The sequence below is a fragment of the Ursus americanus genome, chromosome 25 (genome assembly GCF_024610735.1).
Source record: "Ursus americanus isolate L20-20 chromosome 25, mUrsAme1.1.p, whole genome shotgun sequence".
Lineage (NCBI taxonomy): Eukaryota > Metazoa > Chordata > Mammalia > Carnivora > Ursidae > Ursus > Ursus americanus.
In genome coordinates, this window is record NC_142151.1 from 12,645,511 (window position 1) to 12,662,720 (window position 17,210).

Consider the following 17,210-nt stretch of genomic DNA (forward strand, 5'->3'; position numbering starts at 1 on the left):
GACCTAGAGTTTTTTGGTATATACAAACCAAGTAAGACACTAGTAGGGTGTCTATATATTTGAATCCTAAGAAGATAACAATAAATTAGCCAATGCCAAAGATCAAACCATTCTGATGATCCCTTTAGCTCTGTCCATTATCGCGACCATGTTTCCCTTGTCTGTGGTAGTTAAGATACTTAGGTCATGTCACTTGGTGCCTGTCACTCCAGTATCCTCCCAACCCCAGTGAATTCAGGGAGCCTAGTTTAGTGATAGCATTAATGGCTTGTAGAGAATGGCAATACAAAACTGTACAAGGATGTTGGTGTTTGCTTCATCAATGCATTTCTTAAAGGCTTGATGAAGGGAGTGTCTTCTGAACCCTCCTGGGTCATAATTAGGGGATGGCCGAACAATTCTTACATAATACATCCACTCCAGCATGCCAACTCCTTACCTTTCAATACCTTTCGTTTATATAGTGTGAGACCGATTTATGAAAGAGGTGAGTTTCAGATACTACTTGACAGAAAATAAATAGTTTCACAGTTTACATGTGTGGGTAGAAATGTAATATAGAACAAGACATAAAGATAGAAATGGGAGGACAGTAGTCCCTCCCCCCTCCCCCATCCCTGGTTTTGCCTTCCACGGTTGCAGTCACCCTCTGTCAACCGTGGTCTGGAAGCAGATGACCCTCCTTCTGAACACATGGCCAGAAGATCAATGGTAGCCTCACGCTGATTTACAATGCCTATGTCACTCACCTCATTTCGTCTCATCCTGTAAGCATTTTAGCATCTCACATCATCACAAGAAGAGGAAGAAGGATGAGTACAGTACGATAAGCTATTTTGAGAGAAAGACCATATTCACTTAATTTTTATTACAGTATATTATTAAAATTATTCTATTTTATTATTAGTTATTGTTGTTTATCTTTTACTGTGATTAAACTTTATCATAGGTAGGTATGTATGTATGTATGTATGTATGTATGTATGTATGTATAGGACAAAACAGTATAGTAGGGTTCAATACTGTTTGTGGTTTTAGGCATCCACTGCATCTTGGAAAGTATCCCCTACAGATAAGGGGAAACTACTGTAATGAAGTAAGAGATTTGAGCAGACATAAAAAATTCAGTAGATTATTGATGAACCATAGAAGTTTGATGGTGGAAAAAGAGAAGTGGCAATAATCCAAACTGAAGAGTTGCTGCTTCTGGGAAGAGGACTGGAAAGATAGAGGAGAATCTGTAATGAAATAGAGAGATTTGGGAATAGGCAATATACATGACATAAAAGAGAGCAGCATGTCAACAATTATTTTGAGGTTAAGTTAGAGGTTGATAATATTGTGGTATTAATAAGAAAGATGAGAAAACCATAGAGAGAAGGCATATGGAAGAGAATAGTTTGAAGGTTAGATGGGAGATGCGACAGAGTACTGAAAAGTTCAAAAATATAACTGTCAGAGGGGTCTTGTGGGAAGCTGTTGTATGCAGTGACCCTGTAATGTGAACACTTGGCTAGGTTTACCTACATTGCCAGAATTCACTTCTCTGTTTTCAGTTAGGGTGGTCCACGAGAGAGTGTGATTTGGAGGGTAGAAATGAAGCAGTAGACATTTTGAGGCTCCCACATGTTGTCATTTATCTGCTGTCTCACCTCATTGGTGTGTGGCAGCAGCTGAGCCTATGACTGATCAACCTTTGCCAAGATCCTCCTTTATTTTCTGCAACTCCTAGGCCAGGGGTGTGTGTGTGTGTGTGTGTGTGTGTGTGTGTGTGTGTGTGTGCATGTGCACGTGCATTTAGTTCCATGACAAAGGGCCCCAGCTCATGAAGGACACCCAGGCCACCAAGGTCAGAGGCAATGACATGGCTTCAGTCCATCCTCATGGGCTCATGTTTTTGAATTCTAGCTTGCTCTTAATTTCACCCACTTTACATCCATCTGCTCTTCCCAACTGCCTGCCATATATATATTTCCTTTACTATATTAGTCAGCATGCAGAGAAGCAGGATCACTATATATATATATATATATATATATATATATATATATATATATATATATATATATATATATATATATATATATATATATAAAATACACCATACACACACACACACACACACACACACACACACACACAATTCTGCTTCTCTGATTGCACCCTGACTGATATAATAAAGGAAATAGTTTAGGGCAGTGATTCTCAAGATTTCAAAACCTATCTTATTTGCATGAGTATAAACATTTCTCTTCTTTCCACCCCACCAGTTGTAACAAATCCCTCTTAAAGAAGCATGTCCATTAGGTTAAGGAATTCTAGTTTTCAGAGATATATGGCTGGTATTTCTTACTTTAGTTTGTATTCTTTAAAATGTTGTTTTCATTTTAAAAAATACTATACTATGATGATGGCTTTGGTTTTTAAATTAAACACATCCACTTCCACATATTCTTAATTGTTCCTTCTTTCCCAGTCCTTGCCCCTTCCCATCACTCTTGTGGAGAATAAAGATTAGACATTCGGGTTCCTCTTCAAGTTTGTACGTAAAGAGTCACAAGAGACCATAATTCACTCCCTACACCCAATACAGACCAAATAATCTACATAATTGTAGTTTTAAAAAAAAAATCAGAGAAATGAGAATACAAAGAAACCCAAGTGAACTAAATTTTAGAAAATGACAATCCTTCACATGAGATTTCTGACGTCTGACTGAAGTGGAGGAAAGAGTAATCCATTATAGATGATGGTAAGGAGAAATCAGCCTCACTTTTAACAAATTTTGATGGCAGTGTGTGGACAGTGCATGGGTTAGAATCCAGAGGAGTCACTGGCACGGAAGAAACTATACTACCTCATAGTTCTTTCTGCGATATTCACTAACAGGTGGGACCACAAAAACAAGGGCAGTGAAGAAGAGCTGGGAGAAATTATCAGAGATACGTTGGGCTTTCAGCTAAGAAAGTCTTGTAGAGGGGTAGAAGAGCTGAGAGAAGACCCCTGGCCATCTAGGCATTCAGCTAAGAAAGACTGGGAGTGGCAGCAGGAAAGAACCGAGATCTTCCTCCAAGGCTCGGAGCTAAGGAAGACATCAAGCAGAGCAGAAAAGCTGAGAATAAGAGCTCTAAAACAATATTTACTTGTAGTGGGGCGCCTGGGTAGTGCAGTCGTTGAGGCGTCTGCCTTCGGCTCAGGGCGTGATCCTGGCGTTCCGGGATCGAGTCCCACATCGGGCTCCTCTGCTGGGAGCCTGCTTCTTCCTCTCCCACTCCCCCTGCTGTGTTCCCTCTCTCGCTGGCTGTCTCTGTCAAATAAATAAATAAATAAATCTTTAAAAAAAAAAAAAAAAAAAAAAAAATTTACTTGTAGAAAAAGTTCTGGTCCTGCCTTCAAAATATTTGAAGCCAATGGTGAATTGAATCAAACTAAAAAATTATAACAAGCCCCAAATTCAGCTTAACTACAGATCATACAGACTCAGCCTAAATTCTAGCGGCATTATAGGAGAAGATGTAGAGCTCTTTTTTGGAGGAAAACATCCTTTAATTCTTTGTCTACTGTATTTTTACATAAAACACCCAGTACATAGTAAACAATATTAAGGCACATTTAAAAAACCAAGAAAATGTAACCCATGGTCAAGAAAGGAAAACATCTGGGGAGGGGAGGGCCCCGAGATCCTCAGTCATTTGGGTGTCTGCCTTCGGCTCAGGTCATGATACAGGGTCCTGGGATGGAGCCCTGCATCTGGCTTCCTGCTCAGTGGGGAGGCTGCTTCTCCCTCTCCCCTTACCCCTCCCCCCACTTGCGTGTGCACACAAGCTCTCTTTTTCAAATAAATAAACAAAAATCTTTTTTAAAAAAAAAAAGGAAAACATCAATAGAAGTTAACCAAGAAATAGTCCAGATTTTAGAATTCTATCACTGTATGACAAAAATGCGAAAGGACTTAAAGAAAAAGGTAGAAGCCATGTATGAAGATATGGGCAACTTCAGAAAAGTGATGGAGAGTATAAAAAAACAGAAATGCTAAAAATAACACAGTATCACAAGTAAAGAATTAGTTAGATAGGCTGGCTTAACAGTAAGGTGGACAATATAGAGGAACGAAATTTAAAAAGGGATAAACAGAAGGAAGGCATCCAAATTGAAAGACAAAGAGAAAAAAAAGTAAAACAAAACTGTATTTTAGATCTACAGAACAATGTCATGTGGTCTAATATTTGTATCATTGGAGTAATAAAAGGAGAGGAGAGAGAGAATGGGCAGAAACAATATTCAGAGAGGTAACAGATGAGAATTTTCCCAAGCTAATGAAAGATATCAACTTACAGCCCAAGAATTGCAGGCAACATCAAGAAGAATAAACACAGAGGTGGGGCGCCTGGGTGGCACAGCGGTTAAGCGGCTGCCTTTGGCTCAGGGCGTGGTCCCGGCGTTATGGGATCAAGCCCCACGTCAGGCTCTTCTGCTATGAGCCTGTTTCTTCCTCTCCCACTCCCCCTGCTTGTGTTCCCTCTCTCGCTGGCTGTCTCTATCTCTGTCAAATAAATAAATAAAATCTTAAAAAAAAAAAAAAAAGAATAAACACAAAGAAAACTACACTTAGGCACATCATAGTCAAAATTTTGAAAGCCACATTTAGAGAGACCTTAAAAGCAGCTAGAGAAAAAAATGATACTGTACACAGGGAGTTAAAAAATGAATTACAAATGACTTTTTAATCAAAAACAATGGAGAGAGAAATGGAGCGATGGATTTAAAGTGCCAAAAGGAAAAAGAATCTGTCAACCTAAAATTTTATATACAGTGAAAATAATCCTTCAAAAACAAATGTGAAATAAAGACAGACAAAAGCCGAGAGAGTTTATTACCAACAAACCGCACTACAAGAAATGCCAAAAGTTCTTGAGGCCAGAGAAAAATGAATCCATATCTACAAGAAGAAATAAAAAAGTATCAGAAAGGACAAATATCGGCCAAATAAAAAGACACTTTTATTTTAGTACCTTCATTATATACATATATGTACAATTTTTTAAATATCAACCCCCCCAACAATGTATGGTGGGTTTTATAACACATAGAAGTAAAATATATGCTAGTATCATAAAAGATGGGAGAGGGAAAAATGGAATTATGCTGTTGTAAATTGCTTATATATTCTTAGAATAATATTATATGAAGATAGAGTGTTATAATTAAAGATGCAAACTGCAATTTCTAGACAACCACTATATTTAACATACAGGAGAAAAGCTACAAAGACAACGTAAGAATTTTAATGGACCATGAAAAAAATACCCAATTTACCAAAGATTCAGGAAAAGGAATAGAGAAACAATTGACAAGTGAGAACGAGTAAGTAAAAACTTCCCCCAACCACAATTATTGAACACTGAATGTCTTTGGAAATTAGCTTTTGCTACAGACTTGATGTTTTTCATTAATTCAACCTAAAACTACAAGGCAAAACAAAGCTATGTGTGAAGTGTATATGGCAGTTAGATCATTTTGACATGACTAACATTGTTGCAATCACAAATAATCTTGAGCTGCTTTATAAACTTCCCATGCCATCAAAAGTTAAAACAAGAAGCAAGATCTCCATTCCAACACAAGTTTTTAGCAATTACGTTTTTCTGAAGTCAAACTACAATTCCAACAGTGGTTTTGGATTATGATGCAAGTGAAAAGGAAATTTCCGTATTTAAAAATCCACTTAACTGTGCAACTGAGGCACTTTCATCTAATTTTCCATCGAAAGTGATTAATCTGGAATGTAATGGCACGCGAAGAGGAAATATCAAGAGAACTTAATAGAATTCTAATAGAATTATATAAATGCCTTCTATGCAATGAATATGCTTAAGTAAAACCGTATGCTCATGGGTGATTTGTCAGTACCTATCTGGGTGAGAAAATATTTTCAAAAATGAAATATGTAAAATTTCATTACAGATCAGTATTAACAGATAAACAGATAAACAACTAGTTTTGATGATAGAGAACCCTTACTCTGAACTGGCATTCAACTAAGTAAAATGTTATCCCCCTCCAAAAGGAATTCCATTCCTCTCATTATTAGACTTGATTAGAATTATTATTACACCTTACACTTTGTCAATAATATGGATATTTATTTTCTCTCTTGTTACAGAAGTATCTGCATAATGTCCTCAGTTTTGCCTCTTTGCACACAAACTCTAAAATATTTTGCATCTGGCCCTTTACAGAAAGAGACTGACAACCTCTGGTCTAAAGGCACAATTTTCCACAACTGTTGTTTTGCTTTGGAATCCCATACTTTCTAATTCAAATTACTACTTCTACGAATCACTTGGAGAAGGTAAAGAGGAGATAGAAATGAAATTGAGAGTTAATTCAGTCCTGAGATTAAGTAATTGTAGCTAATAACGAGGATGTATTATATGTAGCAAGTACTCGGGTAATTAAGCACTTTGTATATATTTGCTCATTTAAACAAGAATCTTATGAGATAGGTACTACTCCCCACCTTTTACAGAAGCTGAGAGTTGCCAAGGATCTTATTGATAAGTAAGTGATACAGAGGTCTATAGGATTTAATCCAGTAATTGGACATCAGAATCAATGTCTGCAACATAAGTGGCGGGATCAAAGGCAGATAATTGTTAGGGGGCATAAGGGGGGTGAGGGATAGAGGTGGGTGGCAGGTGGTCCAAGGCAGAGGAATTAGTGTGGATATGAGATCTCTTGGGGACGATATGACTACCATATGACAAAAACTGGTAAAATCCCTGGAGGCTCACAAAACCCGCAATTCCCATCTTTCCAGCAACAGGACTCTTTCACCCCAACCCCTTTGAATCAATTCTGGTTCAGAACGTCCTTCTGATGAGTGCGTGAAGAGATCTGAACACATTTTATAATGTGGAGAGTTGAAGATAAGTGAGTAGGAAAAATCTATAGGATGGGGATCTGGGAAATCTGTTCTGTTTTCCTGTAGATATACACACATTAGGTACATATTTGTACCTATGTATTCATATATTTGCAATATAACACATCCACACACTAAACCCCTATGTATGTATCAGAAGAGATTAGAATTTAAAACATAATTATATTCTCAGTGTTTTGCAGCGGCACTTCAGAGCATTTTAAGAGACTATGAATGACAATAAAAATAACAGAGTGATCAGAGCACATGTGCTCAAGGCTAGAACCCTCAGCCCCGCCGGCTTTTACTTCCCCTGGGTTGCTTCTCCAGCCAAATATTCCTCCCCTGGCAGGATCCCAGGGTCATCCAACCGGCCAATGACGGTTTCAGAGAAGCGGTGCCGGGGAGGGGTATTATGTTCAAGAACACGTCCTGTCAACTTTGCAGTCGAGTCACCTATTTCGGTTGGTAGCGGCCGGTATTTCTTTAAATGGACAGCGATTTCGAAACGGCAGGAAGGGGGGTCAGGAAAAGGAACTCAACTGCCTTTGATAACTGCCCAGCAGCCTTCCCTTCCCCAGAACGCGTGCTCGGTTGGGGAAGCGCCTGCGGCGGCCGCATCCCCCCCGGGGGCGCGCGCGGCGCCTGCTCTTTTCGGGGCGCCCACCTTCGCGGGGAATCCCCCCAGCCCGGCCGTCCCCCTGCGTCTGCGGCGCGGCCGCCGGGCTTTGTCTCCGGCGGCGTCGCGCTCCGGCGCTCGCTCTCCCACATTTCCCCGTGTGCAGCCTGTAACCCGATCTCCCATTTCCTGGTGGATTCTCTTAAAGAGGCAGCGGTCAAGAAGCAGAACAAAGGCTATTGTTTTATTTCCTCCTTTGGATTCCGCGTCCTTACCGGAATGCCCCTTCATATATGATTATTCTCATTGCCTCTGCGCTCGGGCGGGGGGGGAGCCCTTGTGCAGTTCAGTGTATCTAAGAGACGGAGCCGGGGAAGGTGGGAGGCGTTTCATAAAAACCTGTCTTGTGGTTTCTGGGGCCCCAGCGTAACGTTTTTTCAACGTGTCTCCCTAGACCAGGCGATAGCTCGGTCGCGCCTGGGCGGCCCGGCTCCCCGGCCGGCGGAGGGGTTCGCGGCGGGCGCGCGTGGGCCGCGCTGCGGGGGGCTGCGCCGTCCGCTCCGCCGCCGGCCGCGGCCTCGCGCGGCCCCGCTCCCCCGGCTTCCCTCCGCCGCCGCCCCTCCCCCCGCCCGGCTTTTATTTCCCCGATGCCGGGCTGTAACCCGAGCTTTTATTTCCTGGTGGCTCCTTTAAGAGGCAGAGCTCAGTGCTGGGAATTCACGTCAGTTTCTGCACTGAAACTCTCAAGATCAATGAGCAAAGAGCTTTCTCAGTTCTGCCTTTCAGTTTCTCTCTTCCAGGAAGGAAAACATTCGAGAGAGCGAGGGAGAGCGGCGGGAGGGCGGGGGGCGGGGGCGCCGGCCGCGGGTGGGAGGAGAGAGCGGGAGGCCGGCCGGGCTGCGCCCCGGGTCGCCGCGCCGCGCCGCGACCTGCAGACCCCGCCGCCGTGCTCCGGCCCGGCTCCCACGCCCCCGCCGCCCCGCGCACCCAACTCCGCCGGCCGCCCCGCCCCGCGCGCTCGCAGACCCCCGGGGCGGCTGCCGGGAGAGATGCTGCAAGAAACTTCTTAAATGACCGCGTCCGGCTGGCCGTGGAGCGCTTCTGGGTTGGGGAGAGGAAAGGAAAGTGGAAAAAAACTGAGAACTTCCTGATCTCTCTCGCTGTGAGACATGTCTGAGACTCCTGCTCAGTGTAGCATTAAGGTAAAGATCTTCTCCCCCTCCCTCTCTGTGCTCGAAAACCTTGAGCTGCACCGGCCGGGGCAGTCATGCTGGGCTTCTCTGAGGGGGCTGTGGCAGTTGCTCCGGTCGCAGTGAATTATTTGGGGCGCCAGGGAAGGAGATGCAGCTCGCGGCGGCGGCTGTACCCTTTCGTGTAACCTTGCTGCCCCCCCCCCCCCCGCCAAGCCCCCTCTCGGCTCCTCGCCCCCCACCCCACCCCCTTTCTTTTTGACAATTAAATGCCCGTCACAATTGGCCAGGAGGAACCCGAGGGGTCTCTAGAGCTGTAAAACACCCCTGTAATTAGTGCGCTTTTGAAAAAAAAAAAACAAACAAAAAAAACAACCCAGAAAAACAAAAAAAAACCCCCTGCTCCTACTCCTACTCCCAACATGTGACTGAAATGTAACTTTTGTTCCCGAGGGGTGGTCTCCTTAGAAAAAAAAGTTCTTCAGCCCCCGTTCGGGATGCAACCTTTTTTTTTTTTTCCCCCCTTAAACGACTGCCTGGGTCAGATCAGACTGGATTTTTTCCCCTCCTCTGATTGTAATTGCAAGCGCTGTCGGAGAGACAGTCCTGGTGTCAGCTTTTCCTGGGCATTTGCACAATGAATTTCTCTCTTTCTTTCTTTTTTAAACCGAGGTAAATAAAGTTGCGGAATGGTTATTTTACTCCCATGCATATGAAAGTTGAGTAAACCCAAAGTAGAAAACTCCTGTGATGCAGGGAGAGAGAATTATCTAAGTGACCAGGCAAAGTGACCTTCGCTGTTTGACAGTGCGGAGAGGCTATCTAAGAGTAGAAATCTCCCAGCTTTCTGGCGTGTTTTGCAGTATTGTAAATGCAGGATGGTGGATGTTTGCAAACACCGTACTTGGCTTCCAAGTAGTCGTGTGTGTACATGTATATATGTCTATATCTATAGAGCTGGTGGTGCTGTGGTTTGTTGCTTCTAAAAAGTTGTAAAGTTTGCCACCGTGAGGAGGCACGACGATTTGTCCATTTCCCCCAATTATTTTTCCCGTTGCTGCATTTATTGTGCACTTTATTTATTTCACTATTCCATCAGCCCCCAGGTGGAGAAGCGTTCTGCTTCTGTGAGAGGCTGAAGCCACTGAAGTTTGTTTGTTTTCAGCTTGGCCCATTTAGTGTGTGCTCATTGAGTGGACGCTGCAGAAACAATGAACAGATAACCTGTTTTCCTCATCTGTGGGGAGTTAGAGAAACCTTTCCTGTTTCCACGCTGCTTTTCCAATAGGATCTGTTTAAAGGAAACAGTATTTTATTATATTTGCTTACTAGATTTTCATAATTAGACTCAGATTTTAGTGTTTCTCATCAGGTGAGAATTTAATGGATTTTTACGTAGGGCTACTGTGAACTAAAAAAGTGGGTTGGGTTTCTTTGTTTTTGCCTCACAAAAATGCCCCGTGGCACTTCAGGGCTTCTGTGTTTGTACATACCTGGGGGCAGCAGAATGTCTGTGGTGGAGGGGGTGTCACAGTAAATAATTTAAGGTACTTGGATACTTCAAAAGTAGTTTCCTTTGCTGTATAAATTAGATTCTACAGTGAGCACGGTATGGATAATCTAATTTGACACTTCATAACACAAACAGAGGTAACTAAATAATAGGGTATTAAATCAGTAAATTGTATTTAGTTCGATGGCAATAAATCCCACATCAGGAAAACCTGGACCAACTACAGGGCCGTAATGTTAGGCTGAAAACAAACAAAAAGCAATTCTTTCTGTGACTTTTCTTGATACCTCTCTTAAAGAGACTGCAGATCCCCACCGTTCTGATGGGCTTACTTCTGTTTGCTGCAGGCAGAAGTGCTACTGAGCGGCTTGTTTCACCCTACTCTAGTGGGAAGAGTTCAGTGCCCCTTTCCTCACTCAGACTACAGAACCAGTCCCAAACCCAGACAGAGCACTGTCTTAAATGTGGAGCTGCAGCCATAGTTTGCCTGTCATTTTTTGCCTTATTGATTATCCTTTCAGGTGTTTTTTTTTTTAAGGTCCCTCTTTTCATGACTGTGTATTTCTATGTAATTAAAATAGATTAAATGCTCTTCACTAGTAACGAAAGTATCACTTTTATTCAAATGGTTCTTCATGGAACCAGTATATGACTGTTGGCTTAGACTGTGCATGTTTATGTGCACACTTGTGAGGTGTATTTTTTCCAAGAAGTTTGTTGAATTCAGTGTTCCAATAATAAGTGCTGCAGATCAAGGACTTGGGATTATTCTGGGTCATCTGAAAATGTTCTGGTGATGTGTGCAGTGTTTCATTTAGTCCTTGGGATGTGGTACAGTGACTGCATAATAAAAAATGTTTGCTGGTAACCCGCAAGCAAGTACGGGGATTGCTTCTAGAGTCCAGTAAACAATAACTTTTCTGTGGAGCAGAGAAGGAACGTCAGAAGCTTTCAAGGATGAGCTGATGAGTCCGATGTATTGAAGACATGTGATACGGAAGGCTCCCTCTGTGTGGAGAGATTTCCCTCACTCCTCCACTCTACTCCTGAAACCTTCCTCGCATGCTCCCATTCCTTACAAGCAGCTGGTCAGCAGGCAATAAATTCCTTAGCAGCTGGTGTGATGGAGCACAGAGGAGCCTGACCAGACGCAGCCACAGAGGGAAGTGCTTATTTACTTCTGAGCAGTGTCTGTTCTACGAGAAGAACGTAGCATACAACTGAGGTGCAATTTCTAAGGTGAAAGTTTTTGAATCAATCAGTGACACCTCTGTATGTATCGCTCATGCAGTGGTGGTTGACATTGAATGCCTGATAAGCACTTTTTATATTTCTTTTGTGCTTTGTAGGCATCTTTTCATCACCTAGAGAAGTGAACATCAGACATGCATTGTACATAGAAGACAGGTTGACTAACCCAAGGTTACCCAAACTGTCACAGAGCCCCACCGCTTCCCTGCACTGGGCTACCCCACGTGTGTAACGGCACTCTTGTCCAAAAATTTAAATACTTCCTTTGCTGGCCAGGGGGGTTGTTCAAATGTAAGGACAGGGACAACCGCCTATATTAAAAAAACAACAACAAATAATTGTTTTCAGAGGATTGAGTGGCTGACTGTGCTGGTCATGGGAGGAAGGAAGAGGCTGTCCTTTCCATCATCAGCCTTCCCCTTCAAGTCACCTGTTCGGTTTTAAGTTCAGCCGACTTACTGCGGAAAGTGTGATGACCCAGCGGACAGAGTCCTTTGCGTCTTGGCATGGTGTTTTAGTTGTGAGGGCCATCCAGGTTACCAAACCTAGTGGCCTAACGGCCCCTTCCCCCTTTCCCCGCCCTGCCTGTTTGTATCTACTCTCCAGTATGGTTGGCTTTCTTAGCAGATCTCTTTTTATTTTGCTACTAACTGGGACACTCCGGGTTTCCCCTACTGAACTCTGAGCTCCTTGGGTTTAGTGATGGTTATCTTTGTGTCCCAGTACCTGGTTTGGCACCTGGCACAGAAATGTTCCTCGGTAATGTTTGCTGATTTGAAGTGAGGCATGGGAGGAGGTCAGCGCCCTTTCCTCTCTCTGTCCCTGTGTACCAGAGGGTGACTTAACACTTTCATCCATTAGCTTGAGTGAAGTATTTAATAGGGCCGCACTGCTGTCTCAGGGAGGCCTAGAACACTCTCTGGGTGTCTGTCCAAAAATGATTATCAGTAGAATTTTGGTATACTGAGTATTTTTATTATTTTGATAAAATAAAAAAAAAAAACTTGTGTATCTAAACAGACAAGGGAATTGAGTAAAAGATGATTAAGGGGCTTGAAGAATCACTTTAGAAGGCTCAGATTAGCGGGTTTGCCAGTTTTCCCCAGTTTCTTGGTCAGTTGAACCAGGGAACTTTTTTTAGGCTTTCAGAACTGGAAGACCTTAGCGATCACCTGGGCAGGCCTCCTATTTTTATAGAGAGGAGGTCCAGAGAATGAAATAGCTTGCTTCAGCTAATTGGTGACGGAGCCAGGTTTAGCACAACACGGGCCTCGTTCTCAGGCCCCTACACTGTATTTGCTGGGTTCATGGTGCATCCCTATAAAAGGCCAAGGAAATTTGATACAATAGGCTGCACTCTCTGGCACTTCCTAGCTTGGTCCATTTTAATCCCAAGCCAGCTGGTATGAGGGCACAGAGGTATGTGCCAAGGAAGATGTGTGTGGGGGGAGCACTGGGCCCAGACGGTATATTGTTAGATGTGAGAGGAGGAAGTAGTAGGAGTAGGGGATAAGGGAAGAAGGGCTTAATGGACTTGTATTTGTACCACTCTTTGCAGCAACTTTTTTTTTTTAATGGTTAAAAACACAAAACGTGAAATTTACTATCTTAACCATTTTTAAGCATGCAGTTCGGTAGCGGTAAGTATATTCACATCGTTGTGCAACAGATCTCAACTTTTTCATCTTGCAGCTCGGAAACTCTATACCCACTACACACTAATTTCCCCTCTCGCCTCCTCCCGGCCTTGGTATCTACCTTTCTATTTTCTGTTTCTATGGTTTTGGCTACTTAGGATATTTTATGTAAGCGGAATCCTATGTTATTGTTACTTTGCTTATTGTAACGTCCTGGAGGTTCCTCCACGTCGCAGAATGGTACAGGATTTCTGTCTTGTTTTAAGGCCGCATGATATTCCGTTTTACATGTACGCCACATTTTCTTTATCCACTCATCTGCTGATGGCGATTTCGGTTACTTCTATCTCACGGCTGTTGTGAATAAAGCTGTGGTGAGAGTAGAGGTGCGATGATCTCTTCGAGATCCTGATTTGAGCCCTTTGGATGTACAGCCAAAGACAGGATGGGTGGGATGCAGCAACTTTTTTTTACAGTGTGTGAGAAGTCTGGTACTCCTGCTTTGGGCCGAGGGTTCTGGGCCTGTTATCGGGGCTCTTTTGCGAGGATACCTTGAGTGGGCCATAGGCTCTTTTATGCGGGGGTGGCCATATTAGTATACCCTAATTTGTGTATAGTAAGCTTCCTGTTCCAAACAGCATCAGCTAAAAACATCTAGCTGCTCCTGGAAAAGTAGCTTCCTTCCTTCATATGGGTCAGCCAGGGGGAAACTGGCCCGAGTGTGGGTACTAGAGGAAGGTAGAGCTGAAGGGCATTCTGCAAATCTCATCTGAGCTGTGTTTGTGCACACCGAGGAAGGTAAAGGGGCGAGGGGACATGGGGTTATTGGGAGTAACTGGGGGAAGAGCAGTGTCGTTTTATTATCCGTTTTTAAAAAGTTGCCCTTTGGTGTGGTACTCCCAGCCGAGTGGCTCAGTGTTCACTTAAGCCCCCTAGGGTGTGAGGTATACAGACGGCATATCTTTCTCTGTGAATGCTACTTTAGAGAACGCACTGGAGTTTGTTTTCAGGCAGAGTCCGGCACTGCTGTATTTGTTGTTAGATGTGTGTAAGAAACCAGTCTCCGTGTGTATTTGTTGAATAGAATGAGTGTGAGTGTACGCAGGGTTCCCATGCCAGGCGGGGCCTCCGCTTAAAGACCGGTCCCTGCCAAACCTAGTATTTGGGGGAGAGAAAGACTAGACTGAATGAGGGAGAAGTTAGAATTATAGTCTATTAAACAACAAACACATTTTGATGTATTTCTGAACATACAGGAGCCAGACTGATGGAGTGTGGCTTCCTGGGGCTTCTCAGGATGAGCCCCAGTGAAGAGGCAGAAATGACTTGTGTCCCACATCATCTGTTGGTTAGAAGTGAGTGCTACTGCTTCCTCGAGACTGTTCCTTCAGTGTCGAAATATTACCACAGATATATTATTTGCTCTGTTGATTTGCTCGATAAGCCTTTCTTCTTAGATGGTGAAAATGTACAGTTCAGCCTGGTCTTTGTCTAAATGATCTGGAATTTTCAGACTATGGGGAAATGGGGGGAGGGGTTGAATAAGGAAGGCATTAGCCCCAGTTTGTTACGTGTGGACTCTCAGAGGAGCAGAGCTGCTTCTCGGTCCTGTGGACTACGTTTATGGAAAACTGTAACACTTGCATTTTGGAGCTTTCCCAGTTCTGGGTAATTAAAGGGGTTTGTCAGCTGTTTTAGTGGTCACTGCACCTACATTTTCTCCCCTTCCTCTGCTTCCTCCTCCTCCTCCACCACCACCACCACCATCACGTGTAGGATGCGACTGCCTGCTGGTCCACGTGCGGAGTGTTTGACCTGCACTATCTTCCTTACTCTTCACAACTTCCTCAGGGATGCTGTTTTTCTCCCCATTTTACGAACGAGGATCCCGAAGCCTGGAGTGTTTAAGCGACCTATTGGCCTAAGATCTCAGATGCCATACACGGCCAAGCTAGGGCCTGCAATTGCAAAGCATTCTCCATGACACTGTTCTCAGGTATGGCCATCTTTGTGAAGAAAATTAGGAAACTGTATGGAACGGGCGATATGGAGAGCCTCCCGTGAGCCATGGGAGTGAGAGGCAGGAATAGGGCAGAAGAGATGTTTCCTTCCCATTCTGAGTCCCCTTGAAGGTGAGTTGTTCCTTGCTGTTCCTCTCACAGCGGGGAGAGCCAGATGGCCACACCAAGCATCCCAATGTCCAGATCTTCCATTTTTCTTCCAATCTCTGGTGTTCTCTAGTGACATTTCATTTTTCAGTAGGTTTCATTCAAGGCCTTCCATGTTCTCAGAAACTTTCTTTTCCCTCTCTGCTTTTTTCTTCTTTCCCTGGCACTTAATTACTCCTTCATTCTGTGGGTGACCGGCTGCACTGTGTCCTCTCATCCTGCCCAGTGTCTGCCTCTGGTGTAGACACCTCTGTCTGTGTCACTCCCTGGTCAGTCTCTTTTCCTTACACAGCTTTTTTTTTTTTTCCTCCCTCCCTTGAAACTTTTCACACAGTCCATCAACATCAAGTTTTCTTAAGCCATCCCTCACATACATCCTCAATACCGTATGATTTCTAGGAATCTGATGCCTTTTCAAGTATTTCCTGATTGTCCCTTACCACCAGAGGAATAATCTTTTCTTCCCCCTCTTTCCTGGTAGCCGGACCACATTGGCCTCGTTCTATCTTACTTGAGCGAAGAGAGAATTTTGGCCATCTGAGTTCATAGAATTTGGCATTTGAACAACTTTAATGAAGCCTTTCTTCAGAGCAGCTATGGGGAAGGAAGCAGAGAGAGAGATGTGTGGGGGTAATAAGAAGGAAGCTGCGAGAGCACAACCCAAATTTCTCATGAAACAGATGAGGAAACTGGGTCCTTTGGCATTTATTTATTTATTTATTTAAAGATTTTATTTATTTATTTGACAGAAAGAGAGACAGCCAGCGAGAAAGGGAACACAAGCAGGGGGAGTGGGAGAGGAAGAAGCAGGCTCCCAGCAGAGGAGCCTGATGTGGGGCTCCATCCCAGGACGCCGGGATCACGTCCTGAGCTGAAGGCAGAGGCTTAACAACTGCGCCACCCCAGGCGCCCCTCCTTTGGCATTTAAATAGCATGCCTGAGATCACACTGTTCGCGTATCAGAGCCGGAGTCAGAACCGGGTGTTCTGTCCTAGGACCATGTCCCTCTAACCCCGCAGCAGAGGAAAAGTGGTGAAAAGCAGACAAGAATTCAGAAAGCGTGGCTTCATCGTAAGGACTCCTATAGAGTTAAACCCATTTGTATTGCACGACACAATGACTGATGATATTAATGATCATAATTATGACTTCCAAGTTAAAGACAAGCTTTAAGTTATGAGATTTAGGAAGTGAGAAAATGTAATGCATTTTGGAAAGCTATCCAACAAAAATGTTTGGCATAAAAATAATGTGAAGTTTTAAAAGGCTACGCTTCAGTTATCTGGATGAATGACTTATGAAAAATATGTTACTCCCCAGTGAAGACAGGAAGGAGCTATCCAATAAATCTGTATGCTCACCAGACCTGTGTACTCCTTGGGGGTATTTTCCCTTTGTGTGTGGGAGTCAGACATAAGGAAAACGATCTCATTTCCTGAATGACCTGAAAAGGACGCATCGCCCTGCTGCCGTGAGCACTGTGGGTGAGTGCGTTCAATGATGTAAGTGTTGCCACAATGTAGTTCCAATCACCTCTACTCTTACTCTGTCTGATGTTCTTTGGTTCTTATCTGTCAAGGCATTTCCCTCAAGAGGACTGTAAGTTGCTGGGAAGAGGGGACCAGTCATTGCCATACTGTGGAGCCCTTCTAGGGGAAGACCACAGTTACTGGAGTAGATAGGCCTGAGTATGAGTCCTGGTTCTTGAAGATTAAGAAATTTAAGTTCATTTTCAACCTGTTAGCCAGTCTGAGATGGTAATAAAAATACCTCTCCCTTGGGGTATGTAAATTTCATAATGCAGCGACTTACCCTGTTAAAAAAAAAAGTTGGTTCTTCTCCCCCTTTATGTATCCTCCATAATATCTAGATCTAGAAGGAGCTAGAGATTTCTAGTCCCATGCCTA

At 43.6% G+C, this 17,210-nt stretch overlaps 1 protein-coding gene across 3 annotated transcripts in view; it reads left to right on the forward strand.

The window, feature by feature from the left end:
* Window positions 1–8,234: 8,234 nt before the first annotated feature.
* Window positions 8,235–17,210, forward strand: part of ETV6 (ETS variant transcription factor 6) — a 235,683-nt gene continuing 226,707 nt past the window's right edge. For 2 of the 3 annotated variants that reach the window (XM_045781500.2, XM_045781501.2), the window contains exon 1: window positions 8,236–8,746. In XM_045781500.2, the coding sequence (XP_045637456.1) occupies window positions 8,714–8,746 (33 nt within the window). In that variant the 5' untranslated portion in view covers window positions 8,236–8,713. Of the gene's footprint in view, window positions 8,747–17,210 lie in introns of all 3 variants that reach the window. The other variant, XM_087855641.1, reaches the window with a different exon arrangement.